This window comes from Dipodomys spectabilis, unplaced genomic scaffold (assembly GCF_019054845.1).
Source record: "Dipodomys spectabilis isolate Male_0828 unplaced genomic scaffold, ASM1905484v1 ptg000228l, whole genome shotgun sequence".
NCBI classification, from domain to species: Eukaryota; Metazoa; Chordata; class Mammalia; order Rodentia; family Heteromyidae; genus Dipodomys; species Dipodomys spectabilis.
This window is the reverse complement of record NW_024870905.1, coordinates 10,904,397-10,921,725: the sequence shown is the minus strand read 5'-3', so window position 1 is coordinate 10,921,725 and position 17,329 is coordinate 10,904,397. Positions and strand designations below refer to the sequence as shown.

Genomic DNA, 17,329 nt, shown 5'->3' with positions numbered 1-17,329 from the left:
AGAACAAAAAATATTTCTTTTAATTTCTAGCAAGTAAAAATTCAGTAGTAATATTTGTTACAGCTTGTGGCATAAAACTGGTGGAGATGGAGAGCGATTTCTCAAGCCACCTGTACATTTTTGTCTCCTTTGTTGAGAGGAAAAACAAAAAACGAAACTTCACAATTGTGCTGAGATCGTCCAGCAGGCCAGGGCGGCCCCTGTCACCCTGGAGGGAAACCACGTGCGTGGCCACGCCCGGCCTGCGTGACAAAGCTGTCCTGCCCCTGGTATATTAAAAACACCCCAAGTTCACAGCATGGATCCACGCTATAGACGGATTCACGCGCCCATGTCTCGTCCTCTGGGGACAGGAGCGGGGATGGGGACGGGGTGGGGACGGGGACGGGACTGGGACGGGGCAGGCGCATGCACACACGTGTGCCCTCACTTGGGCGAGCCCAGGTGGACGAGCGCCATGACGGTGGTGTAGCTGTGGAACAGGTCCGTGTCTGCCACGCCACTGCACTTGCTCAACGTGAAGTTGCCGGTGACGATGCGGTCGCAGCCGATCTCGCCGTTCCCGAAGAAGCCGAAGAGCGGCACGCCAGGGAAGAACCTGCGGAAAGTATCGGCCTCCACGTTCTCCCGGGCGCCGTAGAACTGGAAGCCGCGGCCCACGCAGGCGAACATGAGGCCCACAGTGTTGTGCTCGGGGATGTGCGCCGCCTTCAGCCGCTGCACGGCGGCCGCTGCCGCGGCCTCATCGTTCACGTCCTCGCCCAGGAGGACCGTGGCGCTCTGCACTCGCGCCCCGCTGAACGACAGTCCCACCACCCCGGAGGCGTCGATGCTCAGAGGGCTCCTGGAAGAGAAGAGTCCAGAAATGACAACCCAGCCACGGAGCAAGCATCCACAGGCACGTTCCAGACGCCATGGCCCCGCTTCACCCTCGGGGTGGGGAGGATGCTGCCTGTGCTTAGCCTCAGACTCCCAGGTAAGAAGAGCCAGGGAAAGCACCAAAGGTAAACTGTGAGCCAGCGCCAGTGCTCACGCCTATCATCCCAGCGACTTAGGAGGCTGACATCTGAGGATCGCCGTTCAAAGCCAGCCTGGGCAGGAAAGTCCATGAGACTCATCTTGAATTAACCACCAGAAGACTGGGAGTAGAGCTAAGTCTCAAAGTGGTAGCGTACTAGCCTTGAGCAAAAGAGCTCAGGGACAGCGCCCAGGCCCTGAGTCGATTCGAGCCCCAGGACTGGCACACACACAAAAGTTAACTTGTTACCACCCTGAGAGAATGGCAGATGACAGAAGCAAGCCATGGCCCCTTCCAGCCACAACAGGGAGAGCTCAGACCCACACGTTCACAAAGACTTCTGACATTCACCCGGTGCAAGACAGCAGGATTGCCTGTGGCTCTCCACCACAGGGCTCGGCTCCAGCCCACGCCCGGGACGCTGTGATCACACACTGACGACGCAGCCTGGACCACAGGAGCCCCCTCGCGTGCCCATCAGCAGGGCCTGTCCTCTGACGGCTGTCCAGAGGTGCCCCCTCCTCCCCTCGTGCCCACCCCAACACAGCGCTTGCTTCCATTTCTGCCTGACTCTGTTTCCCAGTTAGCAGATGAGTTCTTGCTCGGCCCTGCCTGTGCTGTGGTTTTCACCTCCTCTGTGATCGCTTGTCTTGCAGACGGGACATGGAGGCTCAGCGCACCGGAGCTGTGGAAGGAAGGCGCGGCGGGCAATGCAGGCAATCAGCCTGGAGGAGACTGAGTTCAACAAGACAGCAAGACAGCACAGCTCAGCTGGAAGCAGAATTCTTTCCAGTACATCCCTTGATGATAGAAAATGGAGCTGGGCCTGGTGGCTCGGCTCTATAATTCCTAGTTATTCAGGAGGCTGAGGTCTGAGGATCACAGTTTGAAGTCAGCCTGGGCAAGAAAGTCCATGAGACTCTTATCTCCACTGAACCACCAAAAGTGATGCTGTGATACTAGCCTTGAGCACAAAAGCTCGAGACAGTGCTAGGCCTCGAGTTCAAGCCCCACAACCAACCAAGGAAAAAAAAAAAAAGAAGAACAATGGAATGATCTGGTTGGGACATGAGCACTTAATTCCTTAAAGTGCCCTTTAAAAACCCAAAGCAAGGCGCGCCCTGCGTGGACGTACTTGTGGGACGTGAGGGACAGGAGCCGGTCCACGTGGCCCCCCGCCAGGATGATGTTGGTGTCGCTGAAGGCGCCGACCACGCGCTGCAGGTAGCTGGCGGCGCCCACCTTGTGGCAGTTGTAGCCGAAGACCAGGACCACCCGGAGCTCAGGGTTGTCTAGGAGCCCTGCCGAGACACGAAGCACAGCCTTGAAGCAGGCACGGATGCGAAATGAAACGTATGGCCCGTTGCCAGCATCCCTCAACTGCCACGCAGGGCTTGAAGGGCTCAGGGCGCCACTTTGTATGAGCATTTTGTTGCTGGAAGTTCTAGGGATTTTTGGTCGTGGGGCTTGAACTCTGGGCCTGGGCGCTGTCCCTCAGCTCTTCAGCTCAAGGCTAGTGCTCTACCACCTGAGCCACAGCGCCACTTCTGGTTTTCTGGTGGTTTATTGGAGTGAAGAGTCTCACAGACTTTCCTGCCCGGGCTGGCTTTGAACCGCAGTCCTCAGATCCCAGCCTCCTGAGTAGCTGACAGGCGTGAGCCACGGGTGCCTGGCCAGTACTAGGGTTTTGCACACAGGGCTTTGTGTGTGCTAGGCAAGTTGTCCCCAACCCTTTTTTGCTTTGGTTGTTTTCAATAGCTTGGCTGCTATTCATGGTTTTCCCACTTTAACACCTGCGTGGTTTTGGGAAGGAGTCCGGTCAGCCCCTCACGCAGTGCACACGCAGGGTGAGCCACGCAGCAGCCCTCGGGCGGCCAGGATGCAGCCGGAGGCATGCAGGGCAGCCCTCGGCCGCGCTTCACCCAGAACCGCAGGGAGGAGGAGCTAGTGTTCCTGGTGACTCCGACCCATGTCCCAGGTGCAGCCCCCCTCCAGAGCGCAGCTGCTGCGTGCGCAGCTCGGAGCCGGGTGAGCACCACGGGCCGCCCGCCCGCCTCGCCTCCAGCCTCCGTCCTGTTTGTCCCTCTGCACCAGACAGACCATGCTCCCTCTCAGACGCTCCAGCCACGCCACCTGACCTGCCACCTCACACCTGGATCATCTGGGACCCGCCAGCCTCCCGGCGCCTCCTACCGGCGCCCTAACCTCCAGCCCGGCTGGGTGTCCGTAATAAACCATCACTGCTGAAACCTCACCCCAGTACTTCATCTGCTTGCCTCCTCCATTCCACACCCCACACACCCCAGCACCCGCCCCTGCTTACAAAATGCGCCTTCTGGGGAGTGGTCTCCAAAAAGGACGATTTGGAGCGTGTGCGTGTGCAGTGGCACGGGCGTGGCACCGGGTGAGGTCCCCTCGCTTCTAGAGGGGAGCGAGCGCGAGGACGGGCCAGCAGCACACGCCAGGCCCTACAGGACTCAGGCCTTCTCTGCGGGCCTGCCAGTGCTCACGCCGAACCAGGGAGGAGGAGGGGGGAGGACTAGAGAGGAGGAGGAGGAGGGGGGAGGGAAGGGAAGCGGGAGAAGAAGGAGGAGGGAGGGAGGAGGAGAAGGGAGGGAGAGGGAGGAAGGGAAAAGGAAGCAGACCAGAGCCTATAGCCGAGCCCCACCCACCATGCCTGTAGACACTCCAATAGCCCCATCTGGGCCACGCCTGTAATCCCAGCCTGGGAGACAGAGGCAGGACGGACCCTTGGGAGCTTGAGGACAGTCTGGACTAAGTAGCAAGCTATTTTCTTAAAACAATAAATGAATGAGGGTGCAAAAGAGGCAAGTGAGAGAACAGAGATTATCAAATCGACCCAGGCCAGGCTGCAAGTGAGACCCAGCGGGTGGGCCTCATGCTGGGCGTGGATGCCACGCGCTGCTGGTTATGGAGGCCGCGCCGCTGGGCGCCGCTGGGCACGCAGAACAGGGAAGGACGCTGAAGTTCCAGACACGGGCACGCCCTGCCCCCTTTCACCTGTCCTTGTAAAAGCCACATGGTCTCCTAGAGGGAACGATCTGGGGCTGGGTGGGACTCGGTGGTAAAGGGCTTTCCTAATGTGAGACCCTGGATTCAATCCCCGGCACAGGCAGGAACAAGACAAACTAGATGCTTTCTTCCGCTGCACGCTAGGCGTTCTTGGGAACTGCCCACACTAGAATTCTAGCCTCGGCCTGTGCTACCTAACGGGACGTCACGGAGAATGGGAGGACTCACGGGGAACAGGGAGGACATACGGGACACGGGGAGGAGGACGGACGGACGGACGGACAGACGGACACACACACACACACCATGTGGGGTGTGGGGGGAGGACCCATGGGGGACTGGGGAGGACTCACAGGGGATGGGAAGGAATCATGGGGGACCGGGGAGGACACACGGGTGACTAGGGAGGAATCATGGGGAGTGGGGAGGTCTCAGGGGGGAATGGGGAGGACACATGGGGGACAAGGAGGATTCCCAAGGGTGCTCTGCCCACGAGACACCACCCAGACAGACAAACAGGTTAGGCCACATGGCCTTGAATCAAGATCCAAAGCAACACTGTCTTCTCCACTCTCGCTCTAGGTCTGCAGGCTCCTCGCCTTGAATCGAATCATCTGCCACTTCCTCAACCAACCCCCACTCCTTACCCTCTGCGGGGCCAGTGTAGGGGAGTGGCATGGGACAGGGCAGCTCCGCCTGTCTGCCTCCTCCTCTCATCAGGCCAGCCCGAGCTCAGGGCCTCAGCACCGCTCCGCCCCTTCTGCCAACCAGAAGCCAACCAGAAGCGTGCGTGCTTTTCTGCACTGTCAGGATTGGCCGCACAGACGAGACAATGCAGCTGGGCCCTCCAGGCTCACACCTGTCATCTTAGCCACTCAGGCTGAGGATCCTGGTCCAAGGCCAGCCCGGGCAGACAAATCCAAGAGACTATCTTCAAGCTGGAAGTGAAGGTGTGGCTCAAGTAGTAGAGTGCCAGCTTTGAGTGAAAAAGCTAAGGAAGAATGCCATGGCCCTGAGTTCAAGCCCCAGTACACAAATACTAGCAAAACCTAGGCAACATGTATATTCCTCCTTTATCTGGTCAGCAAGCCAAATTTCCCTTTGCTGACTAATGCATACAGTTAGCGTGTATGATGGCCCACACCAGGGCTTGCACTCAGGGGCTTTGTAGCTCATGGCTCGTGTTCTACCACTTGAGCCTTTCCTCTAGTCCAGATGTACATTCCCACTCCTGCTGCACTGCGGTGCACTTCAAATAACAGCGGCTTCTCATCTCTTTAGGGAGCTGACCCCATACACGGGTGAGGGGGTTCACTGCCAGTGAATGAATAGCTCTTAAGCCAATGCTCTTAGCATTCAGTGGAGTTCCACAAGTCCATCCCAGCAGATGAAGGTAACCAGCCTCGCCACTGCTAGACCTGGGTGGTCAGCCAGTGGCTTCCTACCCAAACCTGCATGTGACGCCAACACTCTTCACACCCACCTCCGGCACCCACACTTCCCATCTCCCACACTTCCTGCCTCACTACTTCCTGCCTCCCACACTTCCTGCCTCCCACACTTCCTGCCTCCTGAGCCCTGACCCCCCCATCTCTAGACTCTGCCCAGCTCGCCCCTCTCCCCATACCTGCTTCACCAGGCCCGCTCCCATCTAAGCAGCACACCTGCTGCTTCTCAAGCATTTTCATAAATGCTTATTACTGATGTTAAAAAAAAAAAAAGAGGCAAACTTCTCAGTTTCATAAAACAGAAATGAACCCAGACAATTTGAAGAGCAGAAATTGTTTCAAAATCAGAATTAAGTACAAATAGCATTTATGGAACTACTGGTATTTATGGGAATATTTACACAGTATTTATGGAAGGTTCTTCTGCTCCTCTAGGGCTTTAAGGCAAATAAAAGAATTGAAGCAGCAACTGATTCGCTGGCTCCGATCACTCGCTCGCTCGCTCGGAGCAGCGACGGCGTCGGCCGCACAGGCGCACACAGAGGAGCCTGAGGAATGCCGCCGGCTGGCCGAAAGGGAGGCAACTGCACGGCCATTAGTAATAGAGAAGAGGAACTTACCTACTTCAGTGAGTTGATGTCTTTCAAGAGGTGAGTTCTTTGGATCCTTAATAAAATGAAAGGGCTGTATTTTTATTCCTTCAACTTGAGGAAATAACAGAGCAAAGCCAGATTCTCCGATCTCGATCTCCCGCGGCCGACTGCTGCCGGATCCCATTGGAGTCACTAGAAAAGATGCGATGCTTTGCCCACAGGCTCAAAAGGGACCACTTTGGGTTTAGAATCTGGAAATCTACATGATGAATGCTCTGCTATTATTCTTTCTGCTTCTCTATAGACCACAAGATTTTCTAATCGAAACCCAGCAACTCAACTTCTTTATGACTGCCTAGGAGATGGTAGGAACACGCTCTCTCTCTCACTGTTTTTTTGGTGGTACTGGGGTTTAAACTCCAGCCCTGAGTCATATCTCCAGCCTAAGACTAGGACTCAAACTCAGGATCTTATGTGATGCCTGCTTTCACTCATTAGCTGGCACTCTACAACCAACTTCATTCATAATACAATGGAAATGATGCAATGGCCGTCAAAAGACTGGCAAAATAAAGAATGGTCTATTTAAATAGCACTCTACTAGACAATTTCTTGAATTACTGAAGTTCCCATAACATAAGTAACATTAAAACGATACGTAGCTAGATGCTGGTGGCTCAATCCTGTCATCCTAACTACTCAGGAGGCTGAGATCTGATGATCATGGTTCAAAGCCAGCCGGGGCAGGAAAGTCCATGAGACTCTTGTCTCCAATGAACCACCAGAAAACTGGAAATGGCGCGGTGGCTCAAGTGGTAGAGTGCTAGTCTTGAGTGAAAGAGCTCAGGGACAGCGCCCAGGTTCTGAGTTCAAGCCCCATGACCGACAACAACAACAAACAAGCTAAATACTAAAAACATCTTTAAAATATTTCCACTGAGTGAAAAACTAAAGGGGATGGCATTCAACAACAGGCAGAACTAACTCGGTGTGTCACAGACCTGAACAGAGCAGGAGTAGAGCACAAGGACACCAACCCTGGCCTCTTACTGTTAACACCTTCTCATGTGGACAGGCAGAGTGAAGACTCGTCCCTCTTGCACACGGCTGAGACACAGATCTCACATTTGCCCTGAGATCTGAGACACTGACCACGATGATGCATACAGCCCACGATGATGCATACAGCCCAGGATGATGCATACGGCCAAATACAACGCCATGGCAAATGGGACCATTGCATTTTGGACAACTACAAATACAAATGTGCCTCTTGGCTAAAATGAACTGACCGTTGCCAGGACTGGCCACTGAGCAAGGACTGGCCACTGAGCAAGGACTGGCCACTGAGCAAGGAGCAGGCGCACCGCTGCTCTTCTCACCTACGATTCCTGGGGTCACGATGCCCAGGACTTGGCACTGCTTTGGAAACAGCTTCTCAAGTGCGAAGGCGGTCTCCATACTCGTCCTTTTCCTTGCTGATAGAGAAGCACAATTATTAAATATCATCCGTGGAGGGCCAAGTATGACAATGTAAAGAAGACAAAAATAGCATTATGCATTAGCAGAACACTACAAGAAAGTCTTAGGTTCGATTCCTCAGCACCACATAAGCAAAAAGAAAAAAAACTGGAAGTGGCGCTGTGGCTCAAGTGGTAGAGCACTAGCCTTGAGCTGAAGAGCTGAGGGACAGCGCCCAGGCCCAGAGTTCAGGCCCCACGACTGACCATATTTTCAACATCACTGTCAGAAAGAGGCCTGGGGTGTGACTGGACTGCAGCCCAAAAAAAGGAGGTACAAAAGGGTTATTCTGGGGTCCCAACCCCAGTGTGGCTTGGATGGTAAGGTGCCAGCCAGTGAGCAAAAGTGCCAGAAACCAAGTTTAGGGCCCACTGTCAGACTCATTCTGAGGGGAACATAACATGTGCACGCCCGAGTACCACAGCGAAGCCCCATGGAGTGACTAATACACATTATAAAAAAGGACAGCGGCATAATGGGGGACGGCGGGGCTGGGGAGGGAGTGGGGACCCACATGGTTGGCACATATGAAAACAGAACAACGAAACCTGCCGAAATCCCGGGGGACGGGGATGTGCGAACGTGCGGCTGTGGGCTAGAATCGGGGAACGCAATGAAACCCCTGGAACTTCTCACCTTTCTCTTTTCTTTCTGTACTGGGGCTTGAACTCAGGGCCTGAGTGCTGGACTTCTTTTGTTCAAGGCTGGTGCTCTACCACTTGAGTCACAGCTCCACTTTTGGTGGGTTTTTTTGGTAGTTCATTAGAGATCACAGACTTTGTTGCCTGGGCTGGCTTTGCGCCGTGATCCTCAGATGGCAGCCTCCTGACTCGCTGGGATGACAGACTGACACCCAACCGCACCTTGCTCTTTTGATACGCACCTCTCTTGTGGCCATGACACTCCTCCAGACCAATGAAAGTCTCCGAGTCCGCCATGTAGAGAACCGTGTGCGGTAAGATATGGACATGCTGAAAGGAAAGCCAGGGGATTGGATCTGGGAGCTGCAAACACCCATGGTGCCCGACCTCCCTGTGGATCCGTGTAGTCACTGAGTCTGCCCACATCCCATTCCCAGCCCACCAGGCTCTGGTATTTCCAGGTGATTTACTGAGCACCTATTACTTCCTCAAATTTACCTCACGTTCATTTTCATAATGGAAATTAAAGATCTTACAACATTTGTTTCACTGGAACAGACATGGCGGTAAACAGGCTCTAGATGTGTTCTGATGGCCTCTCAAGCCTTCCAGCCTTGCCAGCTTCCTGGGGTCCCCAGGACCCCCCCTCCCAGACACACCCACTTCTGCACGTGTTTCCACCACTCTCTTCCCATTTCCTGGCCAAGTCCTGGTGGCTTGCACCTATCATCCTAGCGACTCAGGAGGCTGAGATGTGGAGGACGGAAGCTCAAGGCCAGCCCCAATAGGAAAGTCTGTGAAACTTCATCTCCAAAGAAAGCAGCCAAAAAGCAGGGCTGAAGGCTTGGATGAAGTGGTACAGCCCCAGCCAAACAAGTGGAGCAAGCAAGCCTAAGGTCCTACGTTCGGTCCTGGAAATCTGCACAGCCGCCCCTCAGCGCCCAGGGCCCAGGACCTCATGGCCCAGGTTCTTATCCGGGCCCTGCCTCTTCTCCCGGCAGGGCAAGTTAGAATGACCACTTTGCTACTCAGTCAGGCACACTTTGCAGACAAGTGGCAAAAGGACAGAATTACAAGAAAAGGATGAAGACTTTCCTTCAAACGCTTTCCCTATCAGAATGGAATGAAGTTCGTCCTATGCCGCAAAGCTTCATTGTTGGTGAGATTAAAAACATAGTACGTGACTGCTGTAATGCGGGGAAGTTCAGATGTTCCAGGCTGGATTCTAGAGACAGCATGATGGTCCGTGATGGGTCTGGGGCTCTTCCTGGGCCCATATTTTTAAAAGTATACACTGGTGGCTGGGCGCCAGGGGCAGTGCCTAGGCCTTGAGTTCAAGCCTCAGGACTAGCCCCCCATACACACACACACACACACAGAAGAATACATAAACTGGTTGCCAAAACTGAGAATCTGAGAAACCTTTAACAGAAAATGTGGGCTTCCTGGTTCTTTAAAAAAAAAAAAAAACTTTCACATAGCTGGACGCCAGGGGCTCACACCTGTCATCCTAAGTACTCAGAGGGTTGAGATCTGAGAGTTGTGGTTCAAAGCCAGCCTGGGCAGGAAAGTCTGTGAGACTCATCTCTAATTAACCACCAGAAAACCAGAAGTGGTGCTGTGGCCCAAATGGTAGAGTGCTCTCCTTGAGCCCAGGCCCCAGAGTTTAAGCCCCACGACTGACAGAAAAAAAAAAAAAGTTAACTTTTTTGGCTATAAAAGTATTCACAAACTGATCTTAGAAACACAGAAAACAGACTATATGATTTAGATAGCATCATCAATAGTTTGCAGCTACATATATGCTTTTTAAGGCTACTACTGTATGAACTGCAATACTGTTCAACATCCACTGAGATCCACAGTCCCGGGACTGTGGGCAACGTGTTGCGTCCACACCTTTCATTACGAAATCCCCACAACTCTATAAGGATAGGGGAAAGTTATTGGGGCTTTTGATTTGATGGGAATTAATTAAAGCAGCTGTCTGGGATCAGAGCAGTGATGATGGTCATCCATACCAAAGCGGGGCTTCCCAGACAGCTGAGCTACAACAGCTACTGCAACTTTAAGCTGAAAGCCACGAAGTTTATAAAAGCACATTTCTATCTCCAAAAGAAAGGCTAACTAACATTTTGACTTATTGCACCTCATCTTTATTACTCCAACTAACACTGAACATGTAATCTGTGCTGTACATTTCTTCACCCTAACATACACCCAGCAGATTACATCTAATGTCTTTATTAAGTACTGGGTTGTTTTCAATTTCCCTTATTGCAAATGACCTCCAAGCAACACCTGGAAGGGGGGGGAGGCAGAAGAGGAAGGGAAGGGAAAAGGGGGAAGAAGTTCAGAAAGAAAAGCTTGAGCAACTTCCAGGCCAGAGAAACTTTTTTTTTGTTTTTTGGGGGGGTGCTAGTATTAGGACTTGAACTCAGAGCCTGGGTGCTGCCCTTTAGTTTTTTTCCACTCAAGGGTGGTGCTCTACCACTTGAGCCACAGCTCCACTTCCAACCTTTTGGTGGTTATGGAGGTTAGAGCCGCACGGGCTTTTCCTTCAAAGGCCAGTCTAAAACCGCGCTTGTCAGAGCAGCCAGGATGACAGGTGTGAGCCACTGCCCTGCCTCTGGCTTTTCTTTGAAGCCATTCTGAAGAGAATCCTTGGCTGCAACGAAACTGACCCATCTCAGCGGAGTCTGAGGACGGGGCAGGATGGCGTGCCGGGTCGGAGGCGGACTGTGCTGAGAGGCCCCGGAGGCAGGGGAGGGCCCAGGCATCCGGGCAGACCTAGGCTGGGGGAGGCCATGTGCTGCCTGGAATGACCAAAGCTCAGTACAAATCCTACAGGGGATGGGAGAGGCCGCAATGGACCCCACCGACCCCACCAGGAGCCGGCCCACCTCGCCCCCCACCCCACTGCCCTCCAGCTCCCGGCCCCCGCCCTCCCCTCCAGCTCCCCGGCCCCGCCCCTCCCCCTCCAGCTCCCCGGCCCCGCCCCTCCCCTCCAGCTCCCCGGCCCCGGCCCCGCCCCTCCAGCTCCCCGGCCCCGGCCCCGCCCCTCCAGCTCCCCGGCCCCTCCCCTCCAGCTCCCCGGCCCCGCCCCTCCCCTCCAGCTCCCCGGCCCTCCCCTCCCCTCCAGCTCCCCGGCCCGGCCCCTCCCCTCCAGCTCCCCGGCCCCACCCCACTGCCCTCCAGCTCCCGGCCCCGCCCCGCCCCTCCCCTCCAGCTCCCCGGCCCCGCCCCTCCCCTCCAGCTCCCCGGCCCCTCCCCTCCCCTCCAGCTCCCCGGCCCGGCCCCTCCCCTCCAGCTCCCCGGCCCCACCCCACTGCCCTCCAGCTCCCGGCCCCGCCCCGCCCCTCCCCTCCAGCTCCCCGGCCCCGCCCCTCCCCTCCAGCTCCCCGGCCCCGCCCCTCCCCTCCAGCTCCCCGGCCCCTCCCCTCCCCTCCAGCTCCCCGGCCCCTCCCCTCCCCTCCAGCTCCCGGCCCCACCCCTCCCCTCCAGCGCCCCGGCCCGGCCCCTCCCCTCCAGCTCCCCGGCCCCGCCCCTCCCCTCCAGCTCCCCGGCCCCTCCCCTCCCCTCCAGCTCCCCGGCCCGGCCCCTCCCCTCCAGCTCCCCGGCCCCACCCCACTGCCCTCCAGCTCCCGGCCCCGCCCCGCCCCTCCCCTCCAGCTCCCCGGCCCCGCCCCTCCCCTCCAGCTCCCCGGCCCCCGCCCCTCCCCTCCAGCTCCCCGGCCCCTCCCCTCCCCTCCAGCTCCCCGGCCCCTCCCCTCCCCTCCAGCTCCCGGCCCCACCCCTCCCCTCCAGCGCCCCGGCCCGGCCCCTCCCCTCCAGCTCCCCGGCCCCGCCCCTCCCCTCCAGCTCCCCGGCCCCTCCCCTCCCCTCCAGCTCCCCGGCCCGGCCCCTCCCCTCCAGCTCCCCGGCCCCACCCCACTGCCCTCCAGCTCCCGGCCCCGCCCCTCCCCTCCAGCGCCCCGGCCCGGCCCCTCCCCTCCAGCTCCCGGCCCCACCCCTCCCCTCCAGCGCCCCGGCCCGGCCCCTCCCCTCCAGCTCCCCGGCCCCGCCCCTCCCCTCCCCTCCAGCTCCCCGGCCCTCCCCTCCAGCTCCCCGGCCCCGCCCCTCCCCTCCCCTCCCCTCCAGCTCCCCGGCCCTCCCCTCCAGCTCCCCGGCCCTCCCCTCCCCTCCAGCTCCCCGGCCCCGCCCCTCCCCTCCAGCTCCCCGGCCCCTCCCCTCCCCTCCAGCTCCCCGGCCCGGCCCCTCCCCTCCAGCTCCCCGGCCCCACCCCACTGCCCTCCAGCTCCCGGCCCCGCCCCTCCCCTCCAGCGCCCCGGCCCGGCCCCTCCCCTCCAGCTCCCGGCCCCACCCCTCCCCTCCAGCGCCCCGGCCCGGCCCCTCCCCTCCAGCTCCCCGGCCCCGCCCCTCCCCTCCCCTCCAGCTCCCCGGCCCTCCCCTCCAGCTCCCCGGCCCCGCCCCTCCCCTCCCCTCCCCTCCAGCTCCCCGGCCCTCCCCTCCAGCTCCCCGGCCCTCCCCTCCCCTCCAGCTCCCCGGCCCCGCCCCTCCCCTCCAGCTCCCCGGCCCCTCCCCTCCCCTCCAGCTCCCCGGCCCTCCCCTCCCCTCCAGCTCCCCGGCCCCGCCCCTCCCCTCCAGCTCCCCGGCCCCTCCCCTCCCCTCCAGCTCCCCGGCCCCGGCCCTCCCCTCCAGCTCCCCGGCCCCTCCCCTCCCCTCCAGCTCCCCGGCCCCTCCCCTCCCCTCCAGCTCCCGGCCCCACCCCTCCCCTCCAGCTCCCCGCCCCTCCCCTCCCCTCCAGCTCCCGGCCCCACCCCTCCCCTCCAGCGCCCCGGCCCGGCCCCTCCCCTCCAGCTCCCCGGCCCCGCCCCTCCCCTCCCCTCCAGCTCCCGGCCCCACCCCTCCCCTCCAGCTCCCCGGCCCCGCCCCTCCCCTCCAGCTCCCCGGCCCCTCCCCTCCCCTCCAGCGCCCCGGCCCGGCCCCTCCCCTCCAGCTCCCCGGCCCTCCCCTCCCCTCCAGCTCCCCGGCCCTCCCCTCCCCTCCAGCTCCCCGGCCCTCCCCTCCCCTCCAGCTCCCCGGCCCTCCCCTCCCCTCCAGCTCCCCGGCCCTCCCCTCCCCTCCAGCTCCCCGGCCCCTCCCCTCCCCTCCAGCTCCCCGGCCCCGCCCCTCCCCTCCAGCTCCCGGCCCCACCCCTCCCCTCCAGCGCCCCGGCCCCACCCCTCCCCTCCAGCTCCCCGGCCCTCCCCTCCCCTCCAGCTCCCCGGCCCTCCCCTCCCCTCCAGCTCCCCGGCCCTCCCCTCCCCTCCAGCTCCCCGGCCCTCCCCTCCCCTCCAGCTCCCCGGCCCTCCCCTCCCCTCCAGCTCCCCGGCCCTCCCCTCCCCTCCAGCTCCCCGGCCCCGCCCCTCCCCTCCAGCTCCCGGCCCCACCCCTCCCCTCCAGCTCCCCGGCCCTCCCCTCCCCTCCAGCTCCCCGGCCCCTCCCCTCCCCACCAGCTCCCCGGCCCTCCCCTCCCCTCCAGCTCCCCGGCCCCTCCCCTCCCCTCCAGCTCCCCGGCCCCTCCCCTCCCCTCCAGCTCCCCGGCCCTCCCCTCCCCTCCAGCTCCCCGGCCCTCCCCTCCAGCTCCCCGGCCCCTCCCCTCCAGCTCCCCGGCCCCTCCCCTCCCCACCAGCTCCCCGGCCCTCCCCTCCCCTCCAGCTCCCCGGCCCTCCCCTCCAGCTCCCCGGCCCTCCCCTCCCCTCCAGCTCCCCGGCCCCTCCCCTCCAGCTCCCCGGCCCTCCCCTCCAGCTCCCCGGCCCTCCCCTCCAGCTCCCCGGCCCTCCCCTCCAGCTCCCCGGCCCTCCCCTCCCCTCCAGCTCCCCGGCCCCTCCCCTCCAGCTCCCCGCCCCTCCCCTCCAGCTCCCCGGCCCTCCCCTCCCCTCCAGCTCCCCGGCCCCTCCCCTCCAGCTCCCCGGCCCCTCCCCTCCCCTCCAGCTCCCCGGCCCTCCCCTCCAGCTCCCCGGCCCTCCCCTCCCCTCCAGCTCCCCGGCCCTCCCCTCCAGCTCCCCGGCCCCTCCCCTCCCCTCCAGCTCCCCGCCCCTCCCCTCCAGCTCCCCGGCCCTCCCCTCCAGCTCCCCGGCCCTCCCCTCCCCTCCAGCTCCCCGGCCCCTCCCCTCCAGCTCCCCGCCCCTCCCCTCCAGCTCCCCGGCCCTCCCCTCCCCTCCAGCTCCCCGGCCCCTCCCCTCCAGCTCCCCGGCCCCTCCCCTCCCCTCCAGCTCCCCGGCCCTCCCCTCCAGCTCCCCGGCCCTCCCCTCCCCTCCAGCTCCCCGGCCCTCCCCTCCAGCTCCCCGGCCCCTCCCCTCCCCTCCAGCTCCCCGCCCCTCCCCTCCAGCTCCCCGGCCCCTCCCCTCCAGCTCCCCGGCCCCGCCCCTCCCCTCCAGCTCCCCGGCCCGGCCCCTCCCCTCCAGCTCCCCGGCCCTCCCCTCCCCTCCAGCTCCCGGCCCCTCCCCTCCAGCTCCCCGGCCCTCCCCTCCCCTCCAGCTCCCCGGCCCTCCCCTCCCCTCCAGCTCCCCGGCCCTCCCCTCCCCTCCAGCTCCCCGGCCCTCCCCTCCCCTCCAGCTACCCGGCCCTCCCCTCCCCTCCAGCTCCCGGCCCCTCCCCTCCAGCTCCCCGGCCCTCCCCTCCCCTCCAGCTCCCCGGCCCTCCCCTCCCCTCCAGCTCCCCGGCCCTCCCCTCCCCTCCAGCTCCCCGGCCCTCCCCTCCCCTCCAGCTCCCCGGCCCTCCCCTCCCCTCCAGCTCCCCGGCCCTCCCCTCCCCTCCAGCTCCCGGCCCCTCCCCTCCAGCTCCCCGGCCCTCCCCTCCCCTCCAGCTCCCGGCCCCTCCCCTCCCCTCCAGCTCCCCGGCCCTCCCCTCCCCTCCAGCTCCCGGCCCCACCCCTCCCCTCCAGCGCCCCGGCCCTCCCCTCCCCTCCAGCTCCCCGGCCCTCCCCTCCCCTCCAGCTCCCCGGCCCTCCCCTCCCCTCCAGCTCCCCGGCCCTCCCCTCCCCTCCAGCTCCCCGGCCCCACCCCTCCCCTCCAGCTCCCCGGCCCTCCCCTCCAGCTCCCCGGCCCCGGCCCGCCCTCCCGCCCTCCCGCCTCACCTCCCCGGCCCCGGCCCGCGGACCCCGCCCTCCCGCCTCACCTCCAGCTCGTCGGCCGCGGCGTGCAGCAGGCAGTGGCCGCCCAGGGCCGGGGCGCCGGGCCGGCTGGCGGAGATCCAGGTGAGGCGGCGCTGGGCCCGCAGCGCTCGGCGCACGCACTCCCTCCACAGGCGGCACACGCTGGGGACGCAAACGCACGGGGTCGCGGAGGACCGGCGCCGCCCGCGCCGCCCGCCCCGCACCCGGTGCCGCCCGCCCCGCTCCGCACCTGGCCACCCGCAGCAGCGCCTTGGCGGGCAGGAAACTGAACACGCGCTCCACCACCTCCGCGAGGTTGCTCAGCACGAAGGTGCTCCGCGGGTTCGCGGAGGGGCCGCAGTCGTCCCCGCCGCCGGCGCCCACCGGCTCCATTGCTCCTCCCGCCGGAGCCCGAGTGACCGCTACGGCGGCCCGGAGGAGTCCGACGACGCCGTCGCCGGGCGGGGCGCACTGCGCAGGCGCGCGCTACTTCCGCTGGGCCGCCCTCCGGGGAGGGCGGGGCCTCCGGGGAGGGCGGGGCCTCCGGGGAGGGCGGGGCCTCCGGGGAGGGCGGGGCCTCCGGGGAGGGCGGGGCCGCTGAGTTTCTCCGGAGGCCTGGGAAGCCGTGGCTGACCCAGAGCTGCTTCCCCACCGTGGAAGCTCGAGCTCTGTATCTGAGCCTCTGCATTTCGCCAGTTCACTTTCTAATTCTCTAATTAGTTTTTTAATGTTTCTTTTTTATCGTAAGGATCCTGCACAGAGGGGTTACAGTTCCATGTAATTCTCGAGTTTCTTAAGGGGAGGCAGGGAGACAAGGCTTTTACCAATTCCCAATGCCTGTTAAATAGTATGAGCCTTTAAAAATAAAAAACAGAACCTCCCGGCTGTACTCAGGAGGCAGAAACCTGAGGATCAAAGCCAGCCAGGGCAGGAAAGCCCATGAGATTCTCATCTCCAGTTAACCACCAAAAAGCCAGAAGTGGAGCTGTGGCACAGAGCATTAGCCTTGAACACGAAAGGTCAGAGACAGGGCCTAGGCCCTGAGTTCAAGCCCCAGGGCCAGCCAAAATCATTCTAAATTCGAAAGAACTCTATTTACAATTTTATATATGTATTATATATGTTATATATAGTCAGTCATGGGACTTGAACTCTGGGCCTGGGCGCTCTCCCTGAGCTCTTCAGCTCAAGGCGAGCGCTCTACTACTTGAGCCACAGCACCACTTCCAGTTTTCTGGTGGTTTAGTGGTGATAAGAGTCTCACAGACTTTCCTTCCTTGGTCTGGCTTTGAACCATGATCTTCAGATCTCAGCCTCCTGAGTAGCTAAGATTATAGATGTGAGCCACCGGCACACAGCTTCAATAATATTTTATAGAAAAGAACGACCCAGGCCTCACTCCCTCCCATACTGAATGTGATGTCACTTTACACACTGAAAGTCTTGTGTCTTAATAGAAAACAGCTGGGGTCTTCCAGCTGCTCCGAAATGCAGCCCCTGCAGTTATGAACTCTCATGAAGCTGCACAAAGCTCCAGGTAACACTTAGAGAATGTGTGAAAGTGGCCAATATTTCTGTATTGCAAGTAGTACTGCCATTAAAACATTTCTGATTCTCAAAATCCTATTTTGAAAAGCCACTGGCCCAAACGAATCCTGAAGTTTCCTCCATTCCACCAGTGCTGGTTCAGGGCAGGCAGCAGGGAGCAGAGGGTAGCTACGGTTCTCACCTCCTGAGGGGTGCCATCTTCCTCTGGCGGTGCGAGGTAGCTGTCCAGCTAGACACAACATTCAATGGCAAGATGACATTGGCATGGGAAAAAAATCTCCAAGCCTTCCCACACTTCAACCTTTTTTTTTTTTTTTTTAATTCCAGAAACATAATGAGAGCCTGCAGACATGTGCAGCACATCTCTTGAGGGAAAAGTTGACAACGTT

The 17,329-nt window shown here is 61.1% G+C and overlaps 1 protein-coding gene across 2 annotated transcripts; it reads right to left on the bottom strand.

The window, feature by feature from the left end:
* On the bottom strand, window positions 1–15,824 carry Fbxo22 (F-box protein 22). Of its 2 annotated transcripts, XM_042697717.1 has the most exons (7): window positions 15,643–15,824; window positions 15,416–15,554; window positions 8,497–8,584; window positions 7,475–7,570; window positions 6,120–6,284; window positions 2,154–2,319; window positions 1–844 (listed from the first exon to the last, which is right to left on the bottom strand). In XM_042697717.1, the coding sequence occupies exons 1-7, from the start codon at window positions 15,783–15,785 to the stop codon at window positions 427–429; spliced, it is 1,215 nt and encodes a 404-aa protein (XP_042553651.1). In that variant the 5' UTR covers window positions 15,786–15,824; the 3' UTR covers window positions 1–426. The 2 variants fall into 2 exon arrangements, with proteins under 2 accessions (XP_042553651.1, XP_042553652.1); XM_042697718.1 differs by lacking the exons at window positions 15,416–15,554; window positions 15,643–15,824 and adding an exon at window positions 10,939–11,049.
* Window positions 15,825–17,329: the final 1,505 nt, after the last annotated feature.

Excerpts from the sequence above, each read along its gene's own strand:
- Fbxo22 (XM_042697717.1), bottom strand. The coding sequence starts at position 15,785 with ATGGAGCCGGTGGGCGCCGGCGGCGGGGACGACTGCGGCCCCTCCGCG. Across the intron at positions 8,585-15,415 it reads CCGCGGCCGACGAGCTGGAG|CATGTCCATATCTTACCGCA; the intron begins GTGAGGCGGGAG and ends CTTTCCTTTCAG. Across the intron at positions 2,320-6,119 it reads ACATCAACTCACTGAAGTAG|GGCTCCTAGACAACCCTGAG; the intron begins GTAAGTTCCTCT and ends GTGTCTCGGCAG.